Source organism: Petromyzon marinus, chromosome 39, assembly GCF_048934315.1.
Source record: "Petromyzon marinus isolate PM22_M1 ecotype Great Lakes invasive population chromosome 39, UKy_Petmar_22M1.pri1.0, whole genome shotgun sequence".
NCBI classification, from domain to species: Eukaryota; Metazoa; Chordata; class Hyperoartia; order Petromyzontiformes; family Petromyzontidae; genus Petromyzon; species Petromyzon marinus.
Window position 1 is genome coordinate 16,809,721 of NC_133705.1, and position 27,992 is coordinate 16,837,712.

The window sequence follows — 27,992 nt, forward strand, 5'->3', positions numbered from 1 at the left end:
GCGCGTGTCATTTGCCATCGAGTGCGACAACCCATGAGCGTTGCATAAAGATTTTAGTTTATTAAGACATTTTGTACAGTCGCTAAAACAAACGGGCGCGCACGAAAAAAAAACAACTCGATGTGGAGAGAGAGCGAGAAAAACCTCCCCAAAATGAATGAACTGTCGATGGCAAAGCAGTCACGCGGAGCCCGTGTGGAGGTCACGGCCGAGACACGACAGGCATTCCGTGGCGTCGGGAGTGTCGCATAGCACAACCTCAGAGGCTGGGAGTAGAAAGGACCCCACATTTTTATTTAGCGACTCCATTGCATCTCCTCGGGGTCCACCCACCACCAACTCCACACCGCCGCTATTAATTCCAGACGTTCAATTTTACAGCCTCGAAACGTGGACATTGAAATGCGCGAAAATGAAATGAAAATGATCACGGATGGTTGAACTCTTTGATGGCTGCCGTCGCACGTGCCGTGCTGACAACTGCGGCGAGAATGGTGGTGAACCCCGGTTCATCAGTCCTGGGGCAAAATGCCTCGCCTGCTACAACGTGAACTTCTGTCACATCTCACCGATAAATACCTCCCAGCGCTTGCGTCACAAACAACTTGCCCCCCCCCCCCCTGCCTCCCCACCTCCCAGAGACGACAACAACAACAATAAGTACAACCTCGGGGTGAATATCCGTGACGGAAACTGTAAGCATGCGCTGAAGTTAGGAACGTTGCGCGAGTCGAACAAGGAGCGGTGAGCCCAACGAGAGGGAGCGGTGAGGCCAACGACTCGGAGTGGTGAGCCCAACGACTCGGAGTGGTGAGCCCAACGCCACGGAGTGGTGAGCTCAACGACACCGAGCGGTGAGCCCAACGACACGGAGCGGTGAGCCCAACGACACGGAGCGGTGAGCCCAACGACACGGAGCGGTGAGCCCAACGACACGGAGCGGTGAGCCCAACGACACGGAGCGGTGAGCCCAACGACACCGAGTGGTAAGCCCAACGGGAGGGAGCGGTGAGCCCAACGACACCGAGTGGTGAGCCCAACGAGAGGGAGCGGTGAGGCCAACGGCTCGGAGTGGTGAGGCCAACGACTCGGAGTGGTAAGCCCAAAGAGAGGGAGCGGTGAGCCCAACGACACCGAGCGGTGAGCCCAACGACTCGGAGCGGTGAGCCCAACGACTCTGAGCGGTGAGCCCAACGAAGCGACGAGGGACGCCTCGCGGTGGCTGTGAACCGCAAACGAACGACGGCCGCGGGCGCTTTCGCCGCCCGTGAAATGAAGACGACCCCAGAATAAAATAAAAAATAGAGAACTTCTGAAGGCGCCAGCCAAGGCTCCACAGACGCTCGGGTGGAGTGGGGGAGAGGAGGAGGTCACACGGGGGCCCGGGGTAGCGATCGCGAGCGGTCAAAGAGGAACGAATGCGAAGGGAGAGGAGCAGCAGCTGCCGGGCTAGCCAAGGAGAGGAGTTCATGAATAAAAAAAGGCACTCGTAGCGATTATGGCGTTTCCTTGCGGGTGTTGTGTGGTGCCCTCAGGGTTTGCTCCGTGTGACGTTTCGCGAACCACCACCTCCACCTCCCCCATGCCGTACAACCAAAGATCGGTATTGATAGTGCATACAAGTGTACAGCATTGGATTTCTAGTGCACATGGGTAGGCATGGGGGTAGGGTTGGTACTGTGGTTGAGTTGCCACCTGAGGTACAAACATCCAGGAGATGCGAGGGGAATAAGAATGATATCTCACAATGCTGGAAGGATACCTAGGTGTAAATGTGTTGAGTTGGAGTGGTGTATGAGGAAACTCACAAAAACTGGGACTTTTCATGCCCCGGGAAGACTCCCTGGGGCCAGCAGCTACCTCAAGAAGAGGATGCTCGTGGTGAAAGGTGGCAACCCTCGCGTGTGGTGGCAGTTGTGGTGGTGAACACAACAACAGGCTGTGTGCACAGGCAGACAGCAGCCCAACGCCTTGGGTGCTCTTTTGGAGATTTTTTGTTGTTGAATTGGGTGGATTCTGAAATGGAAACGACTAAACAGGAAGGCGGAGGGTTGCATAATAGGCTGGCGGTAATTCGAACCATTTTAAAACAAATTTTGCAAAAAAAAAAACGTTCCCACTCCCTAAGAAAATGTCATCATGCGGTAAATCTGGAACCGGCGTTCGCTTGCCATGCACGCTACCGGCAGGCATTCACACGCGACGGGTTTGGACACGACCTCACAGCTGTGGTTAGGGCCCTGTCGCCTGTTTTAAAACCGCCAAGCCCAATGAAGGCTTCACCGTCGTTGGCACAGCGGTCGGTGAACTCGCCATCCACAAAGAATAACGCCGGAGCTCCTGAAGGTGCGTGTGGGATTTGAGAGTTTAACCCCAGTGGGGATAGAGGTCGAGATAAGGCAAAATGTCTGTTTGCGAGTCCGTTCACCACACTCGGATGCTCTTGGCAGCGTAAGCATACGAGTTGTGCCTGCCATGAATGATGTAATTGCGTCTTTGTTTATGGCTTTTTTTAGTAGTTTGTAATTCACCGTGAGAATAAGCAAAACAACCTGTGAAGCCTGCATGGCCTATTTGCTTTTTTCCATTAGAGTATAGGATTTACAATTTTGTATAATTTGGTTACACGTTTGTCTGCTTTCCAGCGAGGTAGAGGACCATGCCGAGAGCATTACATGCAGCAATGTGGTGGTGACGTGCATGCAAGGCATAGTGGGAGTTGAGTCCTCCTGCTGTTTGTGAGTACACATATGTGTGCCGTTGCATCGAGGTCATTTACATCAAAATCAACATTCACTTAAAACTGCGCAGCGAACCGTGCCGTGACCCGACTCCCTCTCTCTGAAGAGAGAGCTGGCGCTCAAGTGGGAAGTGTGAAGGGATCGGCGCTCAAATGACCAAATGACCTTCGGCAGTGTTGTGAGCGGACCCCGCCGAGGTTTGGACATGGCTCCCCCCCCCCGCTGCTGCCCACCGTGGCCTGAAATCGTCCACGGTCGCCGGCGGTGGCTCTTGAGGAGAGCGGCTGGCCGCTTACGGTCCACGTTTTACTTTTCGGTGCCACCTTGAGATGGCAAACGCCTCGCGGTTACGGTTTAATTGTAGCCAAGAATAGTGGGCTATGTGGTAACCAATTTAATCGAGTGTGTTATCAAGTAAATACCTGAGGTGGTGTCGCATTTCTGCTCTAGGCCCATGGACTATAAGAACGTGTTTCAGAAGACCGCTCGCTCCAGCTGGTTGTAGCTAGGGGGTCGGAGTACCCACACTTTACCCCACCACACGTGACCTGTGGATCGACTGTGATATAACCATTTAAAACTGCTGGGTGGACAGAGGCGTGGTTAATAAACTTGCAGCATTGTTTTAACTGTCGCGCCAGTGACCTTTGGATTGCTCGTCCAGTGTGCTACCGCCACACCACTGTGGCAGCATTTTTACCTTGGGAGGAATATTTTATGCTTATAATGATAATTAAAGACTTTTAAAATCATATTTGAACGATGCATTGATTTGTGTCTGACCAGTTTTTTTTTACGGTCGCGATAAATGCATTGAATCGTGCCTGTGAGAATTATTTCCGATCCGTGAAAATTACAGGCAAGTGATATGGCGAGCACTACAATTAGGCTCATGGTGTGATGACGGTGCTATAAACCACGCAGCAATCAAATGAGTGACGGTAGAATGGGGATGGTGGAAACAAGAGGACCTCCAATCACGAGCCCAAATCAAATCACATGGCCAGCACGTGGACCCTTCTCTTATTAGCATTCCGCTGATTTCAAGGTTGTTTATGTTTCTCTGCCAAGATGACATCCTCTCTACGCTTCCATAAATTTGTCAAGTCCAGGAGGGCGCAGACCACGGCCCAAAGTTATTACGCGTGTCTGAATGAGGATGTAAGTCGAAATATTTTTAACGGTTCTCCTGAAATGTAAAAAAATATGGCTCAATATGGCTGGACACGGTTCTTGGACGTGCGTTTGGGTCGTAACGCGCGTTCGGCACGATGTCTGACGTGTCGCTTCAAGTCGATGCTCCTGGCGCGCGGAGCGAAACATCGGGTGTCGTGCGGAACGCCGTGCGACACGACCTCAAAAAGACATCGGGAGAGCTGCAGAACACGATCGCCAACGGCCTCCGCGGTGACGTCCCTGTAGGGCATCTTGAGACGTGGTCGGGCATCTTGAGACGCGTTTACGAGGTCGAGGCCGTGCCGCACTCGAGCGCGCCATGACACAACGCGTTGACACCGCCGGGCTCTGGCGACGAGCTCGCTAGCCGCACGTGTAAATTGTCACTTTGTCGGACCGAGGCTCGAGACGACAAGCGTTATCTGCCGATCGGCTCCGTGAATTTACGGCCGCAGCAGGAAATCCTGGGAGTGCAATCGGCAAATCCCCCACCACCCCGCCCCTACCCCTGAGTAAACGGTCTCCGTACAGAAATTGTGTAGCAACTAAAAACATAATAAACCATCGTAAATCGTACAAAATGCTCGGGCAGTGCCAGTCGCAGACTGAGCCGGTGGCTTTGCGTCCTTCATGCCAAGCTCGCAGCGAGGATATAAATATATTATTTGGTAAATAATTTCGTACATCTGCGTTATGATTGCCGACGGCCGGGATCACCGCCACGATCGCCGTGCGTTTCATTGCCCAAGGGGGAGCGGCCGTGGAGTGAGGTCTCCAGGGGGGCAGGTACCAGCCCTTTACTTTGACGAAATCTCACGCGCTTCAGTCACCAAACCTATAGGCATGACGATAATGGATTCTTTTTTAATTATACATTTTGCTTTTCAATTGTTAACTGACAGAGCCACCGCCAATATTCCCCACATCTCACTGCGACAACGCTGCTGCTGGCACTTGCTTAGCGACTGCGTTGGGTAAGCCGTTGCCGTTGTGCTCGGAGTTCAATAGGCGGCTCGCTAACCGCTTCGGCCGCTGAGACGGCAGCGTCGTCTCCGCTCGGGCGATGCAGGGGGACCGTGCTCGGCGTGCCGCCGACTCTCCCGTTTTACCGTCGGCCGATCCACAGCTGCCACATCGGCACCTTCCCCCCCAATTACAAAACCCGGCCACTGCCACCGCTGACGAGGCGACAGACGCCTTCTATCTACGGGAGCGGGAACCCAAATAGCCGCTCCTGCAGCGCGCAGCCCCCTCCTGTCTACTGCCGCCACCACCGTCGCGACACTGCTCTCTTAGGCACGTGGCTGCGAGCGGTATATTCTGTACATTATTATTATTATTTAATGCAAGCGGTTAGAAGTTGGGTGCCTCCCCAGCTGTCGGGAGGGCCGGCGGGCCGCTCCACTGGCCCTGCCTGATGTCCCGGACGGTAAACGCCGCCGGTCGTGGCGTCCCAAATCTAGGGATTAGAATCCACCCTTCCTCGTCCCCGACCATCGATCTCATCGTGCCTGCTGTGTGAACATCTCTCTGTGGGCGAGCGGCGATACGCGCGGCACGTTGCCAAGTTACCCCAACCACCAAAATGTGACCCTCGCCAACGTAGTTCGATTTCCTACGATGTTCTCTTTTCATTCATCACGATCTGGGTTTTCCTACAGTGTCAAGACTGTCAAAGCACGTGCAAGGAGCAATTCTCTATCCAGACCCAGGGACAATTACAACTGATAATTGTGTCACTCCTAGTGAATTGTTATCGCAGTGTTATACTTATTGTAATTCCAGCTAAACAATGCTGCTGATATTGTGATTATAATTGAGCGCAGGTCTCTTCTCTATCCACTGCTGGATGAAGGTGTGAGTCACGTTCTCTCCAGGCAGTGTTGAGGCTGCCCCCTTGGTGTCTGTCCCAAACACACGGCTCCGACTCCCCTGACAATCGATCCGTCTCTTGACCTACATTACCACTGAGTTGCGTAGTGGCAGAAACCATTCAGGGATGTGAAGTCTCATTTGTTCAAAAAGTTAATGTGCCCCCCCCCCACCCCAAGCCCGACCCCCCATGTATTTTACAATTGTGCTATTCGCGTCAAAATCACGAGGTGGAGAATGCGGTGGGAACCGTCGAGGAGCAGTGAGCCGTCACATCGCCCTGTGATCGAGAATGGCCGCAGAAGGAGATACCGCAGAACTGCTTCCGAAATTCCTTCAATCCACACCCGGGGGTGCTGCTCTTCCCCACACATCCCTGCTACAGCAATGTTGATTTATGATGTCGGTGGCATGAGTCAAACTCAAGTTTATTTATTATAAGTCCTGGAATTTTTTGCCGAATTGCATGCAAAATGCAAGAGCAATGTGATGGGGGTTGTTTGTGTGATGATCGGTAACGGGGCCGGCTCCATCGACTCGGCACTATGATTTCAGTACCCGGTCTAATCACGGACAGCTGAAACTCGGCATCCAACCCAGGACGTTGGCGGTGCCGGTTCGAAGCTCCGACCTCCGAACGAAGCGGCCGCGGCAACTCGTGCGAACCAAACGGCGACTTGCGTTCACCGTCACGACCGCGGCGTGGGTAGCGGTGGCGACGGAGAGCGGCGAGAATCGTGGAGGCAGATTCGAACCCTGGATTGAACGTCTCTCCCAGCGCCATCCTTCCTCGCGTCCCCCGTGGTTCTCGCGAGCGCGCGACGTCACGCCGGGCGCCTCCGCGGCCGCCGGCTTCGTCGCAGCCTTCGCGATCCGGCGCCGCGTCTCCCGCGGGGGTCCCCCAGGACGTGCCACGCCGGTTTCCCGAGCGGCTCTCGTCGAGACCCTCGACGAGTAGCGCTCCCCTCCCGCCGCTCCTCGACGGTCGACGCCGCCGCCGCCGCGGTGAGGAGACGGCGGGGAGGCGGCGCGGGGCGACGGCCTCGTCGCCCCCCCCCCACGCCCGGCGGGTCCACGCGGCCTCGACGACGGCGCTCGTCTCCGCCCGGCACCGCGGGCGGAGGGTGCCGGCGAAGCGTCGAGCCGGCGCCGATTGAAATGATCGGGACTCGCGGGATGAAAACGATCACCAACAATGCTCATGACTGGCTGTGATGATGATGATGATGTGTTCAATCCTGATGAGGATTATGCTAACGGTGATAATGACCCGATGACGATCGTGACGATGATACAGAAGATGGAAATAACAGCGACCGACTTGCGACGGCGATACTCGTGGTCGTGGTGACGCCGCTGGTAATTGTAGTGCAGAGGTGGCGGTGGTGACTGCTGGTGGCAGTGCTCGTGGATCAAAGCGCGGTGGCGGTGGCAGTGGGCGACGCTGTTTTTGAAACCGCTCGCGACGTCGACTCTGCTGGCGATGCCGGCGTAGGCGGTGTCGGGGCCGGCGGCGGCCGCACCGTCAGTGGTACAGGAGGTAGCTCCTGAGCGCGGCGGGCAGCGGGAGGGCGTCCACTTCGTGGAGCCGCTCGTGACCGAGCGCGAGGCGCACGGCGCGGCGGCACAGCTCCACCAGCGGCAGCGGCTCGGCTGTGGCGACGGGCGATGGAGACGGACGGACGGAGGAGGAGCGCCGAGAAAATACACACGCACGCACACGAGCATCGTGAGCACGCGGGTATACACACACACACAAACGTGCCTGGGTCAAACTGAGAGCATGAACACACGCATGCACACACGCACATGCGTACATAAAGACAAAGATCCCCCGTAGAGCCTTAACAGACTGTTGGGGCAAGCGCTGTTAGCGAGCACCTTTGAAGTTCGCCACGGTACACGAGGGGGTGGGTGGCCAGCACCAAACCCGGCCACCTTTGTGGTACTCTTGTAAACGATGCTACGTGCTCTTTCACGTGCAAGATACAAGGAACACCAAAGAATCTCCTTTAGGTGCGCGTAGACCGCTTAGGAAGGTGCCGTTAGCAAGCGCCGGCTCAGCGGTCCGACCTCTGAACCAAGTTGCCGTAGCAACTCGAGCGAACTAAACGCCGGGCTTGCGTTCACCGTCACGACTGTGGGGGGCGGTGGGAACAGAGAGCGGCGAGAATCGTGGGGGCGGATTTGAACCCATCCACGGTACAAGGAACACTAAAATGTCCCCTTTAGGCGTGCGTAGACCGCTAAGGAAAGTGCCGTCAGTGAGCACCGTCTGGCAGCATCATAGCCAACAATGAGGTGGCAGCCATTGGTCTCAAATCAATAATAATTGACGATGGCGACGACCGATCCTCATCATCAACGTTGTTGAAAGGTACGCAGAAAAAATGTCGCGAGAAGAGAAATCCCAGGGCCCAAGCGGTGATGGCGGCTACTGCGCTTGCCTCTTTTCGGCCCCGTGCACGCACCACCGCGCTCTCCAATAATCCCTGGATACGCCGCCACCACCGCCACCACCACCGAAGTCATCCCAGCCCCCAGAATTAACGACCCTCTCCCACCTCCTGCCAGCACCCCACATTCTTAGCCGCCTCCTAGAAACGTGGTTGCATCTCATCAATCCTCCTCCTGCCTCGCAAAACCTGACAGCCGCCATCGTCACCCGCCCGCCCGCTTGGACGTTCTCCCGCGTTACGCTGGAAGGCGACGTGGGAGGACGTGGCAGCGTTGCGCGAGTTTATGACAATACCAAAAAGAGCTCCACGGTGGCTGAGAGTCACCCGTCTCTCCACGCTGAGTAAACAGTTTTGTGCTTTGGTGTAGCCTCAAGTCTATGGTCAGTGGTTAGGAGGCGAAGGTTGGTGGATCACGTAGAGATGTGCAAAACTCCCATAACCGCGGGGTTGTGCGGTAGTGGCCAGGAGTCAGTAGAGAAAGTTTACTTCGCTTGCGTACTCGGCGAGTCTCCACTCTTTGTCAGGAGTGTCCTGCTAAGTTTTCACAGCAGGGGGCGAAGTGGAGTCGGTTCGTGAACTCATCCCAAAGCAGCTGGGCAGTGAGGTGGGGCAGGAGGTGGCCAGCACAGCAAGTGGGACGTCAGCCTGTCTGCGAACCTGTTGAGCATCTCCCCTCGTAGGCGCAGGGAGGGGGTTTCCCCGGGTTACTCCGTTCGCCTTCCACTCGCGAGACGCTTGTTAAATATTATTAAAAAACACCCAAACTGACCCCAGCGTGCCAATTCAGGGCCTTCCTGGAAATTCGCCATGAGACTCGAGCGAGCTCTCCTGGATCATAATCCGGGTAAATAATCGACGTCGGGCATTGCCATGCGCCCCGGTTACATTGGGTTGCGTGCCTTGGCAACAGGGCCCCTTGATTTCTGGGTTTTATTTCCCCGGGGCGTAATTTATCTGGCGCTTTATTACCAACGCCTTTTGCTTCCCTCGTCCCGCTGGCTCTGCCGCTGCTCTTCAGCCCCACCGACCCTGCCTCCCACTACCCTCGCAGGCCCGCCCAGACTCTTGTTTCTCTTTACATTTAAATCAAATCCCAGGACAAAAGACCTAAACTGTTCTGCATGCGTGCACAAGTGTGCACAAAGACGAGGATCCCCCATATAGCCTGTCACAGGCTGTTGGGGCAAGTGCTGTTAGCGAGTAGCGCTTACAGTGAAGGCCGTCACGCCTCCACGTAATCGGGACGGTGTGGCCAGCACCGCGCACGGCCGCCTCGGTCTCCCCGGTGGCGATGTTTACACACCGAACCAGGTGCTCATTTAAGGCTGAGTCGACCTTGGGGAGGCTCAGGACCGGTTCAGAACCGAACTCGGGTCGCCGGGCTTGTAGTGCAGTGTGCTAACCACGACGCTACTGCTCGCTATTCAGTCCACACGTACACACTTGCACACACACGTGCGCGCACACACACGCACACACCAGCACTGTCAGTTTACAATCTTAGGCAACTCTGGTCGCAACCAGCTGCACGGAATGTGGCTTCTCTGCGTCTTTGGCTCATGTGTGTGACTGTGTGTGTACGTGTGTGTGTGTGCTATTGGGCAGTAGGAGGCAGTCATCCCTCAACAACAATTGAGGACAGAGAAGCGACAGCAGCAAAAGCAAGACAAGTTGACACAATGAGGAGCACAGGAGGTGCATCTGCCAGCCATCTCGGGCAGTTAAGCCATGGAACCTGGGTCTGTCTCGTCACCTCCTGACAGCAAGCCTTCGACACTTCAAGAAATCTTAAAGTGCACCTAGTATGGCACAAGTACCATGGTGATGTCACCATCACTTCGTGAATGGAGGATGTTTTTATCTGCGGTGTGTGCTGGTGCAGTGGCTCACCCATTATACTGCAAACCCCGCACACCCAGTTCGATTCCCACTCTTGGCCAATATCAGCGGCGATTATCTGAACCGATCCTGGGGGCCTTTTCTAGGTCGGCTCAGCCTTAAATGAGTACCTGGTGCGGTGTGCACATTTCATCACTGGCACGCAAAGGTGGCCGGGCGCCATCCCCTCGTGCGCCACGTCGGCCTTCGTGGATGCTCGCTAAGAGCACTTGCCACCGAAACAACCATCGCCGTCAATGTGTGGAATGTAAGTAATAAAATAAACGGGCGCCCGTCTCTCCACCGACGCGACTCACGGTCCAGGCCGTTGACGTAGCGCATGGTGATCTCGCAGTGGCCCCACACGGCGCTCACGACGGGGTAGAGCTTCTTCCCGCGCAGGCCGCGGAACGCGACGCCCAGGCAGCGGCCGCTGGCCACGAAGCTCAGCGTGCCCTCGTCCATGTCGAGCACGACGAGGAACAGGTCCGGCACCTCGAACGTCCCGAGCGGCGCCGGCGTGTCCGGGTAGGCGCGCCCGCCGCCGCCGTCGGCCCGGTTCCTGCAGTCGTGCAGGAGCCTGTTGCGGCCCAGGTCCCAGCCCCAGGAGTCCGCGGTGGAGCCGGTGAGCGCCGCGTAGCCGACGGAGTGGAGCGGCGCGTCGGACGTGGCGACGCCGACCACGGCGTGCGTGCCGCGCTGGCGGCTCGGCCAGCGGATCTCCCACACGTGCAGGCCGCGCGTGTAGCCAACCTGGGCGGCACGGGCGATGCACGCACGCGGGGAGGAGTTCCAAGTTTAATCAGCAATCTCGTCATTGTGGTCATCGTTGTCACCATTGTGTTGAACGTTGTCGTCCATCATCATTCAGATTTTCCATCATTGTCATCATTTTCACAATCATTATCAAAGTCTAGGTTCACCAACTTTATCGTCATCAATCTAGATTTTAATTTTTGGTGACTGCAGGGATCCATACTCTTTGGTTCTTTCGGTAGTCACATAGTAGGTATCAAATAAAATAAATTAAATCACGACGTTTTGGGCGTAACACAAGCGTCCGTCATCAGGTGGGACAACCACAGCAAGAAACAATTGCTGAAGTGGGCAAAAGGGCTGCCGTGACAAGAGGTTATATAGGTTAGAGAGGGGAGGAGCAAGGGAGGAGAGATGGGGGGGGGGGTAGAGATTAGAAGACAAGCAAGGCAAAATTCCAGGGGGGGGGGGGTGGATACAAATTGAGCAATCATTGGAAGGATGTTGTTAGCCAGGTAAAACCTTAACTGCTTTATGGTGTTGCCTTCATATCCGCATCTCCAGTTTCTTCAGCCTCCCACTCCCAGCCCCGCCCACCCCCCCCCCACGGCATTTTGCCTTGCTCACCTTCTAATCCCTCTAGCAGCGCTCCACTCCCCCTACCCGACAAACCCCCCTCTCTATCTCTCCTCCCTGGCTCCTCCCCCCCTCTCGTAGCCTATATAACCTCTTGTCACAGCAGCCCTTTTGTCCACTTCAGCAATTGTTTCTTGCTGTGGTTGTCCCACCTGATGATGGACGCTTGTGTTGCGCCCGAAACGTCGTTATTTTATTTATTTTATACCCACGTGACTTTAACGAAAGAACCAAAGAGTATTTATCGTCATCGCTAGCCCAAACCTCCCATAAATCACCCCGACTCTGAACCCCTCCGCCCTCTCCCCGCCCACTGTGAGAACAGACTCCGCTCCGTGCAGCGGAAGCAGCGTCGAGACCCTGGTGCAGCATCGAGACCCTGGTGCAGCATCGAGACCCTGGTGCAGCCTCGTCGAGACCCTGGTGCAGCCTCGTCGAGACCCTGGTGCAGCCTCGTCGAGACCCTGGTGCAGCATCGAGACCCTGGTGCAGCCTCGTCGAGACCCTGGTGCAGCCTCGTCGAGACCCTGGTGCAGCCTCGTCGAGACCCTGGTGCAGCCTCGTCGAGACCCTGGTGCAGCATCGAGACCCTGGTGCAGCATCGAGACCCTGGTGCAGCCTCGTCGAGACCCTGGTGCAGCCTCGTCGAGATCCTGGTGCAGCGTTGAGACCCTGGTGCAGCGTCGAGACCCTGGTGCAGCATTGAGACCCTTTTGCAGCATCGAGATCCTGGTGCAGCATCGAGATCCTGGTGCAGCATCGAGACCCTGGTGCAGCGTCGAGACCCTGGTGCAGCGTCGAGACCCTGGTGCAGCGTTGAGACCCTGGTGCAGCGTTGAGACCCTGGTGCAGCATTGAGACCCTGGTGCAGCATCGAGATCCTGGTGCAGCATTGAGACCCTGGTGCAGCGTCGAGACCCTGGTGCAGCATCGAGACCCTGGTGCAGCATCGAGACCCTGGTGCAGCCTCGTCGAGACCCTGGTGCAGCATCGAGACCCTGGTGCAGCCTCGTCGAGACCCTGGTGCAGCAGCGTTGAGACCCTGGTGCAGCATTGAGACCCTTGTGCAGCATCGAGATCCTGGTGCAGCGTTGAGACCCTGGTGCAGTGTCGAGACCCTGGTGCAGCGTTGAGACCCTTGTGCAGCAGCGTTGAGACCCTGGTGCAGCGTTGAGACCCTGGTGCCGCCTCTCTTCCTCCCCATCCTCATCTCTCCTGATCCCTTTGCTCCCGTTTCTCTGTTTCTCTCAAATCCTTTTCCTCTCATTTCCCATTTTTTTCTCTTCCCATTCCCATCACATTGCATCCTTGACTCTTTCTCCGGCAATGCAGAGACTGGCACGTTTGTTCGCGTGATAGCTTTTTTTAATCTGCCGTGGAGGGTGAAGGGGGGGTGGGTAGTGTACGTATGTTGAACTTCTTTTGCACCGTACATGGCCAACCGTGCTATTCGGGAGGTGCGGGGTTTGCGACACGTTTTACTCGCACGACCTGACACAGAAATCTATGATGAATTCCTGTGCCACCACACTCTCCTTAATAGGCGCTTGACAAAAGGGCTTTTTTATCCGGACTAACCGGGGTCTCTCTCCGCCTCGATGAACAGCCACAGAGCGCGCGCACGGCGCATGCTCCATACGGCAGACGCGCGTATTTGAATTATGCATGTTAAACACAGTGGCAATGACGTGCAGAAGAGAAAGATAAAAAAAAAATCGAAGGCTCGGGGTACGGAGGGGGCTGGCGTCTAAGTGCACGATGCAATATTAATGCCGGAGAAGAAGCGCCGCCGTTTCGAGCTCACCATGCCACCGTGCCGGCCTCACCGCACACTCTCGATCAAATCGTGGAGCGCAAATTTGTGGCCAGAGCCACCGAGAGACGTCTGGCCGGCATGGGGTCTCACCGGCACGCACGCAGCTTCACCGGCACACACAGGTTCTCACCGGCAGACTCAACTGTTTGTTTCATTGACAAGCATGGTTCACTGTGGTCAGTTGGTTTAATTATTCAGCAGTGGCGGCATTATCAATTTACAGAATTATTAAATGTATAAAAAATAAATAAAATACTCGTTACTAATCATGTACAGTACCATTAATAATGCGGTGGAGTACTGGTTCAGTGGTTAGTGCACTGCACTATGAAGCAGGCTACCCGAGTTCGATTCCCGACCACGGCTAACACCAGGGCGGCGCTTCCTTCACCAACCCACACTGACCGGCCTGCTGAAGCACGGTCAAACCAACTGCGTGACCGACATGGCAAGGGGAGAGGCGTTCAGCCAGCAGTGGATAGATCATGGCCGGCGAGAATGATGATGATGAACTGGTGCCGATGTCCCTGTACCCCAGGTTCCCATGGCCCCTTCATCATTTGCCCCTCTCTTGCCATGCTCCCTTTCCCCTGGGCTCGAGTGATTCTCATGGACTTGTGCCTCTCACTGTCTCCATCGTCCCCTCTCTCTCCCAGTCCCCTCTCTCTCCCAGTCCTCTCTCTGTCCTAGTCCCCCCCCCCTCTCTCTCCCAGTCCCCTCTCTCTCCCAGTCCCCTCTCTCTCCCAGTCCCCTCTCTCTGTCCTAGTCCCCCCCTCTCTCTCCCAGTCCCCTCTCTCTCCCAGTCCCCTCTCTCTGTCCTAGTCCCCCCCTCTCTCTCCCAGTCCCTTCTCTCTCCCAGTCCCCTCTCTCTCCCAGTCCCCTCTCTCTCCCAGTCCCCTCTCTCTGTCCTAGTCCCCCCCTCTCTCTCCCAGTCCCCTCTCTCTCCCAGTCCCCTCTCTCTGTCCTAGTCCCCCCTCTCTCTCCCAGTCCCCTCTCTCTCCCAGTCCCCTCTCTCTCCCAGCCCCCTCTCTCTCCCAGTCCCCTCTCTCTGTCCTAGTCCCCCCCCCCTCTCTCTCCCCGTGCACCCCTCTCACCTTGCCGCGGATGGCGTCCGTGCTCTGCGCGACGGGGTGCCGGTGGAAAGTCAGGGGGTCGTCGTCCTTGACGAACACGTTGAGCGAGCGGTCCTCGGGGTTCCACGCGTGCCTCAGCGCCACCTCCGGCGGCGCCGGCGGCAGCTCCAGCAGGGAGTCGAGGCGCGCCGGCCAGAAGAGGTCGGGCGCGCGAGCCGAGGCGCCGCCGTGGCCGTGGCCTCGACGAGCCGGGTCCGGGGTCTCGGTCGCTTTCGCTCCGCCCGCCACCTTCTGGCCCATGGCCCGCTCGCTCCGGGGCTTCCCGTAGCGCACCACCGGCACCGCCACGGCCACGACCGGCGTCAGCGCTGCCGGCAACACCAGTGCTACCGCCGATAAGAACGCCGCTACCGCCAATGCCACCGACACTCCTGCCGTCGATACCACTTCCAATCCTACCACCGATCCTGATACCACCGCTACTACCAGTGCTACCGCTATGGCCACCGCCGCTACTGCTACCACTACTGCCGATGCTAGTGCTACCTCAAACCGCGCTATCACTGACAGTACTCCCACTACACTAGGAGCACTGGCACTGCCAGTAATTACGTAATTATAAATCCTTTATTAAGCCGGCAAAGGCTCAATGAGTCTTATGGTTTTTTTCAGGAGGGTCCTGCATTGCGACGTTTCGCCGGTTGCTCGTCGATCGTTACGACTGCTGCTGCCCTGGAGCTGAGATGCTGAGACACCGGCGCGAGCCGCACTCTACCGCTGCGCGAGCAACGATGCCAACCGGCTAGAGCCGTCTTCCGCGGCCGAGATCAGGGTCGCCTTCTGGACCAAACTGCTGCAAGGCAACATTCAGCGTTCAGGCGGTGAGACACTCAACTGCTGTGAGGCGACGCTCCGTGTCTTTCAACAACCCCTGGACGGACTCAGATGTATTTTATCGGTAATTGTTTTCTGTTCTAAACCAGGGCCCCTTGCCAAAGCATATTGCACTGTCTGTGTCTGGCTCTGACCTGGTCGTGAATGCATCGAAATTTTAGTTGTGCCACTCTTGACTTTAATTCTGCGAGATTTTTTTGGTTTTAAGCTTCAAAGGTTTGAGGCCGCGCTCTTTGTTCCTGTCGTAGCATAAAAGTTTAAATCCACCGCGGTTGCCCGCCCACCCGGATTCCTCCACCGACTCCGGCGCTCAGTCATCCGCTCTGCGATCCGGAGTGAGCAAAGTTTGCCGCTTGCTCGCCGTGGCAGGACGCGAGGATGCCCGAGCTCATCGCCAGACCGATGGTCTCGCCAGCACAGAAAGGGGGCGGCACTTGGAGCAGGGACCCCGACGAGTTAAACGCCAACGAGGGGGCGCTGCGACGACGATGACGAGAGGAGCTGTCGATCCTCTGCCGTCGTTCGGTCCCTGCGGCTACACCAATGAAGACCCCTGACCCCAGAGGAGGCCCGGCGTGGGAGGCCCCACGGAAGCAGCCATGTTGGCGGTCGCGGCCGTTTCAGGTAAGGGGCCGCGCTCCCGTGGAGTTTCTCCCGGAAAGGAGAGCTGAATCTCAACGGAGGCGACGATGTTTATCTCCCGCAGGGGCAGCCTCTTGTCCGCTTCATATGCTGTGAAACACAAACAGAGCGAGCGAATGCCACGGTGTGAGACTTTGGGGGCTGCGATTGCGCGATCGTTCTGTCTGAACCGAGCTCTCTCTTTACGCGGGATCAGGGTCAACGAGGAATCAACAACAAACACCGCCTGCTGCGAGGTGGACGTTGCAGTCCCTGCGATGTCCTGCAAGAGACCACAGCCCGAACGCACAGCCTCGCGTAACCGTCAATACAATTCAGCACAATGTGGATTAATGTAGCGTCCACGTGCGACCACACCTCGAGACGCTGTGCAGGAACAGTGGACATTATTGTTTCAGAGAGACGCAGTCGAGTATTCCGGGGGAGGGGGGGGGGATAAGGAAGGTCTTGAGCCTGGAATTGAAAAGGTGGAAGCAGTCGACAGCACAGATGACTAGGGTAAGAGAGTTGCAGACCATAGGAGCGGAAAAATATAATGAGCGACTTCCCACCGAGCGAAGGCTGACTGGGGGATTGACGGAGAGCCTCGGCTGCTGGAGCAGAGAGTGCGTGCAGGGGAGTGGAGCGGCACAAGGGGGGGGAGAGGCAGACCGGCACGAGTCCGTGGACGATCTTGCAGACGTCTGCCAACTGACTGCTCAACCCACTCCTACTGCCGGGTGGGCAGAGGCGGCGGTCGATTCATCATCAACCACCACCGTCATCCTCGTCACCACCGTCGTGTGCCTCTTCACCTCCAAACCTCCAACGACATGTCACGACTGTGTGTGTGCGTCCGTTGCACGCTTGCCTCTTCTCTCGCTTCCACCAGGCCCGGACTCCAACCCAGCGCGCGTGCACTCCGCGGTCACGGTTCAACGCTGCCCAAAACGTACCTCGGCTGTGCACAGCGATACGGCACGTCCACAAGTCACTGCTGACGTGCCTGCTATCGCTTCCTTCCGTCTGCTAGATCCCACGACCAGATGACCGACCTTCTAAGTCTGCTCTTAAGCTATCACATCATCTTCTCCTTGCTACACAGGCAACACATCCTCCAAGCACCGCTCTTGCAATTTCACCACCACCCCCGTGTGGCTTGAGGTCTTCCCCTTTCGTCTCCGACCTCTGGATGCCCTCCTCCACGCTGCACACCGTGCGTCCCACCCATCACAACCTTCCTGCTCACGCCTCACGCCACGTTCTATTCCAAGCTGCTGCTTATCCCCTCCTGCCACGGCATCCCCAACGACGTCACGACCATCCTCTCGACCACTCTGCCCGTGCCGTTCATCGGTACGAGGCCGGATCTCGGAGGTAGCTTTGTAGCATCCGCTTCTGCGGGCCGTTCTCTGACCCGAAGGGTCGTGCCGCTCTTCGAGAGATCCGAATGGAAGCTTCGTCTCACGACGTGGCACCGATAGCGCAAACGGGATACATTTGGGGGACAAATAGAAAACAATCAGTTCGAGGCCAGACGTGCGGAATGGGCTCCGCCAAGGGCGACCGGAGACTCCACGCTCACTCCAGGGGGCTCGGCACCGTGGCGGCGACTCCGGACCACGTGCTCCCCGCTCTCTCGCGGAACGCGTCGGCGTGGGCAGAATCCTACGACGGAGCAAATCAACGCCCGACTCTGTCCCCCCAAACTCCACCCCCCCTCCCTCCTCGTTCAAATCACGTCCACTCACCCCCATGAAGGGAAAGCAGATTGAAAACAAGAAATTCAAGCTGAGGTTGTGACTCCTGGAAAACAGAGTGGCTGGCGCAAGCAGTTTAAAAAAGGCACACCCGGTTTCATTTGCTTAATAGATTATATCAATTTACAGTAAACAGTGCTCGCACGTACGCACACGTGCGTACACGTGCGAAATACAGCCCCGGCGCCAGAAGTCTCTATCTGTGAGCCCCAGTCGCACTACACTTCGGTGATGCTGGTAACTAAAAATTGTAAAAATTTAATTAGCTTTCAGTGTAACTGTCTTCTCCGCAAGTGTTTGTCATGCTGACAAACGCCAAACCATCCGACGCATGCGAATCTCTCTTCAGACAAATTAGCGACACGTTTGGCCAACGGCGAAGCGAAGGTCCCCGGTGGAAGGTCGGGACCCTGGTCTGTGGCCGACAGCCTTCTCCCACAAGTGAGGGGCAGCACTGCCTCCGATGTCACTACATTCAGATAGCACTCTCGACGAGTTAACACGTTTTATATCTATCAATTTATTGCGTCAAAGCTATTGGGCGACCCTATAATAATTACAAGCTCCGTCTAGCCACGTAAAACAATAGTTGAGTACGTTAGCCTATGAGGATTCTGGACCAATGTTTTACAGCGCCATTTGTTAAACAGACCAGACTCTGCTGATGAGACTCGAAGAGTTGAAACCAGTTCAGGATTTGCTGCTTAAACAAAAGTTACTGGACAACACAGCTCCAAAATGACCACCAGGCTGACAGTCATGAATGCTATTCTAGTTTTATTTTGTTTGTGGTAATACAGACCCTTTCCTGTTTATATTATAAGTTATTACCCACAATCCAACACAGACATTCCTTTTAGCCCGTGTTTTGAGGATGTTGTGCCGCTGTCTCCATCGCCAGCAACGGCACAAATCGCCCAGCTGGCACGGTGAAAAAGAAACACACAAAGTGTAACTGAGATTGGCCAAACAGCCGAATGCTGAAAGATCACAAAACAAATTACTCAATTGGGAGTACACAGAGCATCCACGTTGCCCTCGACTGCAGAAACTTGGCAGGACCCTCCTGAAAAGTTGCTCGAGACTCGGTGAGGCTTTCCTTGGCGAAGGAGAGCAGTCAAATAAAATATAAATGAATCGGAAGTTCGTGTTCATTAAAAAAATGTCTCCCTGTGCTTGGCCGCATGCTCCGTAAGCCATGACCTCTGTAAGCCACGATCTCTGTAAGTCACGACCTCTGTAAGTCACGACCTCTGTAAGCCACGCCCTCTGTAAGCCACGATCTCTGTAAGTCACGACCCTCTGTAAGCCACGATCTCTAAGCCACGATCTCTAAGCCACGACCTCTAAGTCACGACCTCTGTAAGCCACGACCTCTGCACATGATGATCAGCACCGCTGGGTTTCTCCGTCAGCTGCTGTTTTTCTTCTTCTTCTTGCGTCAAACGTCTTCTCAAGTCAAAACGAACGTTCATTGACAAATAATTCGAGATTTGCATTTGTTCATCAAACCGTCAAGCAATCGGGTTGTTTGATGATCGAGCACTGGCTAATTCACTCCAGCCACTTGCACGCCGAGGGTCAATCACCTCCTTATCACTCTTCTATCACTACTGCCATGGTTACCATTTCCATGAACTTCACTCCTCGTTTCCTCCGCCTGTGTTGGAGACTCGGTCGACCAGACTGAGAGTTTTGTCTCAACCACTACACTTAGTAACAACAGCCCACTCACCGACTCATCCACTCACCACACTGCAGGTCACAACAGCTCAGTTATTCATCCACACACTCACTCACCACGTATATATGCATGTGTTGACCTTCTTTCACACCATACGTAGCCAACCATGCTAATCACTTCTTCCCTCGCACTGCTGCACTTTCGAATTCCCTGCCATCGCCTCTTGTCCCAAACTCTTAAATAATAACCTTGCTCAATTCCACAAACGTGTAAACTCTTGTCTATTACAGCTTTGATAGTGCCGTTTGTTGCCGGCCATATAACGGTTCGGGCCTTCAGGACAGTGCTTGCCGTAGGCTGTTTCCATCGCAGAACGCGGTCCTCTGGGAGCCCAGGAGAGATTTTTTTTTAATAAATGGGCCAATCGGCCGTCAGCGGAGAGCGAAGCGAAAACGAGAGATGGAGGAGGGGTGGAGGGCGGCAGCGTTGGGGTCACGCGGAGGTCATCGGCGATGCGGGGCAGAGCGCGGGGGGAGGAGGCGTCTTTCTCCCCGTTTATATTTTCTGAAAATTATGCGCCAGCTCGCGGCGCGGGCAGAACCACGGCGAAGGTCACCCATCGGACAGCAGTCCGACTCATCAGGTTGCATCTACAAGTTGTACAGAGTGTTACAAAAAAATAACAAGACTACAAATTGGCACAAACAAAATAAACTAAAAGTGACATCCAGGGCAATCAGCCTGTGGGTCCCTTTTGGACCAATGACCAATAATCATTTCTGGCAACATTTGTTTTGCAGCGGTGCGCAAGCGCAACTCAACGCGACTCCCCAGCAACCATGGGACGTTGGGCCAACGTTGGAGCAACATCGGTCCAATGGAGCCAACCGCACGCGGACGCGGCCCAGCGCTGCAAGTTAACCGGGTCGCTGTCTTCTCGTTATCGACGCAGTGATGACAGAAAACAAATACAGCGGGTTCACAATTCTGTCAGTGGCCCTTATGCAGAGTGACTCTTAGTTGATTCCAAAGTACTCGTAATAATAACAGCAGACTCCTCTTTACCTTTTGATTTAAAGCTTTCGTGACTGCAGGGATTCATATTCTTGGTTCTTTCGGTAAAGTCACGTAGAAGGGAAACAATAAAATAATAAAAATATAAAACAATAAAATTTTCACGATGTTTCGACTGCAACACAAGCAATCATCATCAGGTGTTAAAACCACATCAAGAAAATGTGAAAAAAGTGGTGTTTTTTTTAACGTTAGCACCACGGAGAGAGATTTGACAGTTTGTTCAGATGGATGAGTCCATCTATGTTCGGAAAAGAGGAGGGGGGAGACGAAAATAATGGATGCGGTCTGAAAGCCACCTTAAGCGTGATCAATCAATTAAGACCCGAAATGGTTAATCAAATCCTTCAAATGATTGCTAAGCCAGAATCCATCTTCTCGGTTGAAATTGTCTCTGTGTTTGTATATGTGGATAGCCTCATGAACGAATCTCTCATGGTAGCCAGATGGCTTGCAAAGAACCTCTGTCTTGGAGAAGTCAATGTCATGTGAGCCTACTGAATTATAACAGTGATCTGCCACGGCCGAGGTGTTGATCCTACCGTGTTTCAGGTCTGCTTTGTGTTCACGAATGCGGTCTGAGACATGTCGTTTGGTTTCTCCAATGTAACTACTACCACAGAGGCAACTTAGTTTGTAGACGCCAGGGTACTGTATGTCCGGAATCACATCTTTTTTGCAGACGGAACCAGATCACGGATTTTATGTAATGTGTTGAATCAGACCTGGATCTTGTGTTTATTCAAGATTTTGGAGATCTTTTTCGTGATCCCCGCAATGTAGAGTAAAGTGATGGTTTTGAAAGGCTCCTCAAGAGGGTCCTTCTTCATGGTTGGAGTGATAGCTTTGCGGATTGTGTAGTCGGAATAACCATTAGCCTTAAGAGCTTGGTGTACGTGCTTGAGTTCACTGGCTGTATGTTCCTGGTCGGATATGCATTGGGCTCTATGGTACAGAGTCTTGATGAGGGAATTCTTCTGGGATGGATGGTGGTGGGAAGCCGGTTTCAGGTAAGCATCCGTATGGGTTGCTTTCCTGTAGACAGAGTGGCTTATTGAACCATCAGGTCTCTTTTTTATTAGGACATCCAAAAAAGGTAGCTTGCCATCTTTTTCGACTTCCATGGTAAATCTGATGGCTTTCATCAAGACTCTGCACCATAGAGCCCAATGCATATCCGACCAGGAACATATAGGCAGTGAACTCAAGCACGTACACCAAGCTCTTAAGGCTAATGGTTATTCCGACCACACAATCCGCAAAGCTATCACTCCAACCATGAAGAAGGACCCTCTTGAGGAGCCTTTCAAAACCATCACTTTACCCTACATTGCGGGGATCACAAAAAAAATCTCCTAAATCTTGAATAAACACAAGATCCAGGTCCGATTCAACACATTAGATAAAATCCATGACCTAGTTCCGTCTGTAAAAGATGTGATTCCGGACATACAGTACACTGGCGTCTACAAACTAAGTTGCCTCTGTGGTAGTAGTTACATTGGAGAAACCAAACGACATGTCTCAGACCGCATTCGTGAACACAAAGCAGACCTGAAACACGGTAGGACCAACACCTCGGCCGTGGCAGATCACTGTTATAATTCAGTAGGTTCACATGACATTGACTTTTCCAAGACAGAGGTTCTTTGCAAGCCATCTGGCTACCATGAGAGATTCGTTCATGAGACTATCCACATATACAAACACAGAGACAATTTCAAACGAGAAGATGAATTCTGGCTTAGCAATCATTGGAAGGATTTGGATAAACCATTTCGGGTCTTAATTGATTGATCACGCTTAAGGTGGCTTTCAGACCGCATCCATTATTTTTCGTCTCCCTCCTCCTCTTTTCCGAACATAGATGGACTCGTCCATCTGAACAAACTGTCAAATCGCTCTCCGTGGTGCTAACGTTAAAAAAACGCCACTTTTTTCAAATTTTCTTGTTGTGGTTTTCACACCTGATGATGATTGCTTGTGTTGCAGTCGAAACGTCGTGAGAATGTTATTATTTTATATTTTTATTTTTTATTATTTTATTGTTTCCCTTCTACGTGACTTTACCGAAAGAACCAAGAATATCCTCTTTACCTTGTTCTGGTTCATGAGTTTACTTCCCCTCCCCCACCTCCTCCCATGAAAATGCCTTTCATACAGCCAAAACAAAACCCTCAACTAACACTCGCTCGCCTTCGGTGAAACGTCACGCTCGACATGACCGATGGGGCCCCAAATATAACTTGTGTCCGCAGAGTACTGATGATCCTTAAAGATCGAATTGGAACTCAATCAGCACGCTGCTGTGCAACCGTAACATTTGAGCTGTGCGATCTTGCCATGCGGTGGCTAAAAGGAAGCGAGTTGGCACAGTGGGGGTGGTGCATCTGCCAGTCATCTCGGTCAGCCAACCCGTAACACCTGGGTAATTCCCGTAACCTCCTGCCAAGCGATCCTTATACACATCACGTGACAGCCTCAAAGCGCACCCAGCTTGGTACCCACCACTGTGGCGACATCACCTCCATTTAGTGACGAATGTTGGCGGTTGTCGTGTGTGTGTACGCAGGTGTATATTACCACTCGGGAAACAAAGGTGGCCGTACGTGGTGCTGGCCACCCACCCCTTCGTGTGATGTGCCGGCCTTCATAGGTACTCGATAACAGCACTTTCCCCAAAAGCTTGTTAATGCTATACAGGGGATACTTGTTTGTATATTTTATGGGGGAGTGGTGGTGCAGTAGCGAGACAACTACACTATGTACCCTAGCGACCCAAGTTCGGTTCCCGGCCACGGCTAACATGAGTGGGGGATTCTATTTGTCCCAGTCCTGGGTCTCCCCTAGGTCTACTCAGCACTGGGGAGACAAAGGCGGCAACCGGGAATGGAGTTGGCCACGCCACCCTTCCGTGTGTCGTGCGGCCCTTGAAAATCGCTGCCCACCCGCCAATCAAGTCTGGGCCTGCAGGCGGGGGAGAGGTGGTGGCGGTGGTGGGGGCTGATCCCTATGGCTCGTGCACACGGCCAAGATTTGCACACTAAATATACCACGATCGCCACCCGCCGAGCTTAAAGGTCAAGAAGGAATTGGTGGTAGGCTCTGACAGGATGGGCAGATTGTGTAGTACGACAGGAGGGTGGGGTGGGTGTGGGGGATAACAGAGTTCAAGTGGTCGTGCCACCGCCCCCGTTGGGTCGTCAAAGACATAATCGTGTCACCGTCTCTCCAGGTGTCACAGTTCCTTGTTGCGTCATTGAAACACACGGGCCGTCAGGGATACACGATTGTGTCACCGTCACGTGTCACGTTGCAACCCCGTGTCGAGCCATTAAAAAAACACATTACACGACTGTGTCACTGCCCCACTGCGTGGCACTGCCCAGCATTGTTGGTCTCAGAGTGTCCATGGGTCAGGGTCAGGAGAGCCCCTCCCCCCGTGGGGGGGACGAGGCCTCGGTGGGGGCCCGGGCACAGTAAACAGTGCGGGGCATTTATCAGCTTCCGTGTTTATTCTCAACTTGTTTAACAATCCATTCGGTTTAATACTCGCACACTCGAGACAAAGATCCCCCGTATAGCCCTCGACAGTTCAGGCAAGTGTCTTTAGCGACCGGCTTTGAAAGTCAACGCGTCACATTTCGGCGAGTCGTGGCCGGTACCACGCCCAGCCACCGCTGTCTCTCCAAGGCCGCCGATGCTGTACACACACTGCACCAGGCACCCATCTGAGTCCGAGTCGAACGGGTTCAGATATTCGTCACTGACGTTGGCTGTGTGAGCGGGAATCAAACTCGGGCGGCCTCGTTCATTGCACGCACTGCGCACACGCGCACACCCATCCACTTGCACACCCACCCACCTACCTACCCGCACACAGCCACCCACCTACCTACCCGCACACACGCACACCCACACACCTACCCGCACACACGCACACCCACACAAGCACACCCACCCACCTACTCGCACACCCACACAAGCACACCCACCCACCTACCCGCACACACGCACACCCACCCACGCACACCCACACAAGCACACCCACCCACCTACCCGCACACACGCACACCCACACAAGCACACCCACCCACCACCTACCCACGCACGCACACCCACACACGCACACCCACGCACGTTTTACGATCCGCGGGACGACGACGACGACACTCGGCCGAGCAATCGGCAGGCAACAGCAGCCCTAATGGATCTATAAACGTACAGTGTAACGCGCGTGGCGTTAGGTGGCCAAATCCGGATCGATGGAAACCGCCGACTCCGATATCACCCGGTCGGTGGTCACTCCATCGTCGACGCGCCGACACCAGCGCCATGCCCACAGGCGTCTGCCTCCACAATTCTCCACTGCTAGCTGAGCGTCGGTGGAGCTCATCTCGGGCTCCACGTCTAGAGCCTGCGGTGGGAATTCACATTCTTATGACGGGGGCCAAAGTTCTCCCGCGGCACCGCTCCTGTTGTGTTTCCCCTACGCCGAGCGGCGATGCCTCGATAGCCAGTGATAATAACCCTTGAATAAGAGGGGATGACACACAAGTCGCAGCACAGGTACATTCAATAATCCATTGTACTGCCACCTTCTGACCACCTCGCACCGATGGTCTGTGAAAAGTGAGACACTTGTTTAAAGTGTCAAATATCTGTTAAATCATAAAATTGTTGGATGTACATTCTGATAAAAACGGGACATATTTATCATTACCACTGTTATGAACAACATCAGCCTCCTGCGTAGTTTCCCGTCGTAACGCTGTACTCACGACGAGCACAGTGCACTGGTGCTCACTGGTGTTGATGCTCCACTGCCAATGCATTTGCTACATATTTTTTTTATTTCACTTCCAGGGAGGTGAGACTTCATCTGAAAAATGTCACCGCGAAGATAAACAAATGTGTAATAAAAAGGTCAACATGTCAGCGACGAGAGGTGGTGTCGTGGCATTTCATGTCAATATTGGGAGCAGGGCGGTGACATTGGTTGAGATTAGGCTCGTACGGATGTCATGGTGTTTTACCGATTTCCCCACGAGGTCGCAGCGCAACGAGCAGGCATCCGCAGCCCTGAACCCTGCCTGACCCAGGCAGGATGAGCGAAGATGAGTGGGGGTGAGCAGTGATGAGAGTGGCCTTGACCCTTTACGCGAGACTCACGCGACCGGATCACGGAGCCGAGACATCGCTCAGGTTTGGCGCTCCGCGATAGCCGCTTCCGTTGCCCTTCACGAGCAGCGTCGCACCGCTGCTCGCGAGATCCACTCGGATCCTCCGTGTCGCGACGCCGAGGGCACGGTCAGAGTAAAACTGCGGTGGTGACGCTCGTAGCCCAGAAACGGGTGTAAAAATTACACATTTCCAGGCGCCACAGGACGAGCATTTGAATCCTAACCCTAAACGTTCTCGAAGAGTGACGAAACGCGCCGTGCGTTGCGTGACCACTGGCGCTGTGAGCGCGTGACTGAACATCGACGAGCGGAGCGTTATAAATGACTCGCGGCACGCGGGGGGAGACTGCGACGCGGTGGTCGGCGCACCGTGCCGTGAACCCGGCAAGACCGAGTTCAATTCCCAGCCGCGGCTAATGTCGGTGACGCGCGATATCTGAACCGGTCAATGGGGTCTCCCCCCCTTCGCCAACCCGCACTGACCAGCAGGGTTAAGTATGGTCATACAACCCCCACAAACTGAGATGGCATCGGGGGACCTCCATCCATTAAGGCCTTGGCAAAGGGCTGTACAATATAAAACTCGTTTTTATTATCACTCTGTGCAGGATAAGTTTTGCTCATTTTCTCCGTTAACGTCTAAAATAATGTTGCGGCAGTCAGCAAATAACTTCTCTGCGCTGATCTTCACTCCCCTCTCGCTTACAATCTCATCGATCAGGGTTCACTGCCAGTAAAGAAACGCACCACTTGGACCACTCATAAAGCCACTGAACGCAACTGCGTCGGAAGCACAGGGTGACGCTGCGTGTCAGGGCCGGCGCTACTCCGTACCCGATTGGTAAGCACGTGCGGATCACTCTCCCGCACGCCACTGAGCTCAATGAATGATAGATTGGCCGCGTTTGTTCACGTGACCACGTTTTTCTTTTACCTGTGGTGGAGGAGGGTGCACGACACGACCTTGGCATTTTACTCGCGCGACGATCTGACCCAAAAATCGATTACGAATCACGAGTTGCCTGCAACAAAGAATCCCGAGTGTTAAATTAAGTGGCTGAAATATTACACCATGCTGTAAGATTTTAGACACGTTAACGTCAGCGTGATTTCCCTGCTCAAATGAGCATTGAGGCATCGGTGCTCAACTTCTGCTTACAGCCACGACCCAGTGGTGGAAACCGCACATTCTTATGCTCGGGGAGAGTCTATCCAGAGGCCAACGACGATTTACATCAACACAAAGTGGCACGCCGATTGTCACCCCGGACGCTCGACAGGAGCTGCCTCAAAGCCCTCTTTGGCTAAAGCCGCGTTCCCGTTACTCAAGAGAACAACCACGTGCTTGCGATAACAAAAACCTATTAACTATTACTGGGTCTGCTGCCACAGCTGATTGAGGGCAATACAAAGCGTCTGTCTCACCACGAAAACATAACATTCCACTTGAGGCCATCAACTTCTTGTCAACCACTGCACCGTTGTGTACACCTCTTCGAGCATAAAGATATTTCTACAGCCCTTCATCGATCCACTGCTGGATGAAGGCCTGCCCACACCGTGTCTGTCTTGGGGGTTGCTTGACCATACTTCACCAGGCTGGTCAGCGCACGTTGAAGCGTGACCCCAGGACCAGTTCCGATGTCGCTCGCCACTGATGTTAACCGGGGTTGGGTTCGTTGTGTAGTGCGCTAACCACAGCGTCACCACTACCCACCACCCTCTTCTGGTACAGTATATCGCTTGGCAAATATTAGCATCGGGTGCTAAGGTGTTGAGGATTCTTGCCTCGAACACCTGGCAAACAGGGCTCAGATTGTTTCATAGGCACCATTCTGCTGATGAGACTCAACATATCAAAGCCAGAAAAGAGTTGTCCTGCTTAAACCGAGTTTTCATGCAAGGTAGCCAAAAGAAGGCAATTCAGCGATGGATAACTCCACAAGGCGAGTGTTCTGGTCTTGTGTGTTTTCTCTGCGCACTCCACTGCCTCACGTGTGTGGCACGCATGCATGGAATGGGTCCCTCCTGAGTCTTCATGCTAGGTGAGACTCTTCTCCTGGATAAAGTTCACTACTGATACGATTACGAGATGCAACAATTGCAAGTGAAAAACAGAATAACGCCCAAAGGGTGATGCGCTGAAATGGTACTCTGACAGTCTGTTACACTCTAATCGCAGACGCAAACAGGATTTGTCTCAATCAATGATTTACTGTACTGTACATTCCCCAACTCCCTAGTGCTTTGTTGTGTCCTCACGCGGCCTCGAGCTACGAACTCGGCGTCCCGAGTTCGATCCTGGCCAACAGCGGTGACGATTATCTAAACCAGTGCTGGGCCTCCCCGAAGTTTACTCCGCCTCAAAT

The 27,992-nt window shown here is 54.3% G+C and overlaps 1 protein-coding gene across 1 annotated transcript in view; it reads right to left on the bottom strand.

The window, feature by feature from the left end:
- Nucleotides 1-36: 36 nt before the first annotated feature.
- Nucleotides 37-27,992, bottom strand: part of LOC116950439 (SPRY domain-containing SOCS box protein 4-like) — a 43,811-nt gene continuing 15,855 nt past the window's right edge. The window contains exons 2-4 of the mRNA XM_032968182.2: nt 14,429-16,033; nt 10,444-10,879; nt 37-7,442 (exon numbers count right to left, since the gene is read on the bottom strand). Of these exons, the coding sequence (XP_032824073.1) occupies nt 7,315-7,442; nt 10,444-10,879; nt 14,429-14,707 (843 nt within the window). The 5' untranslated portion in view covers nt 14,708-16,033 and the 3' untranslated portion in view covers nt 37-7,314. The remainder of the gene's footprint in view (nt 7,443-10,443; nt 10,880-14,428; nt 16,034-27,992) is intronic.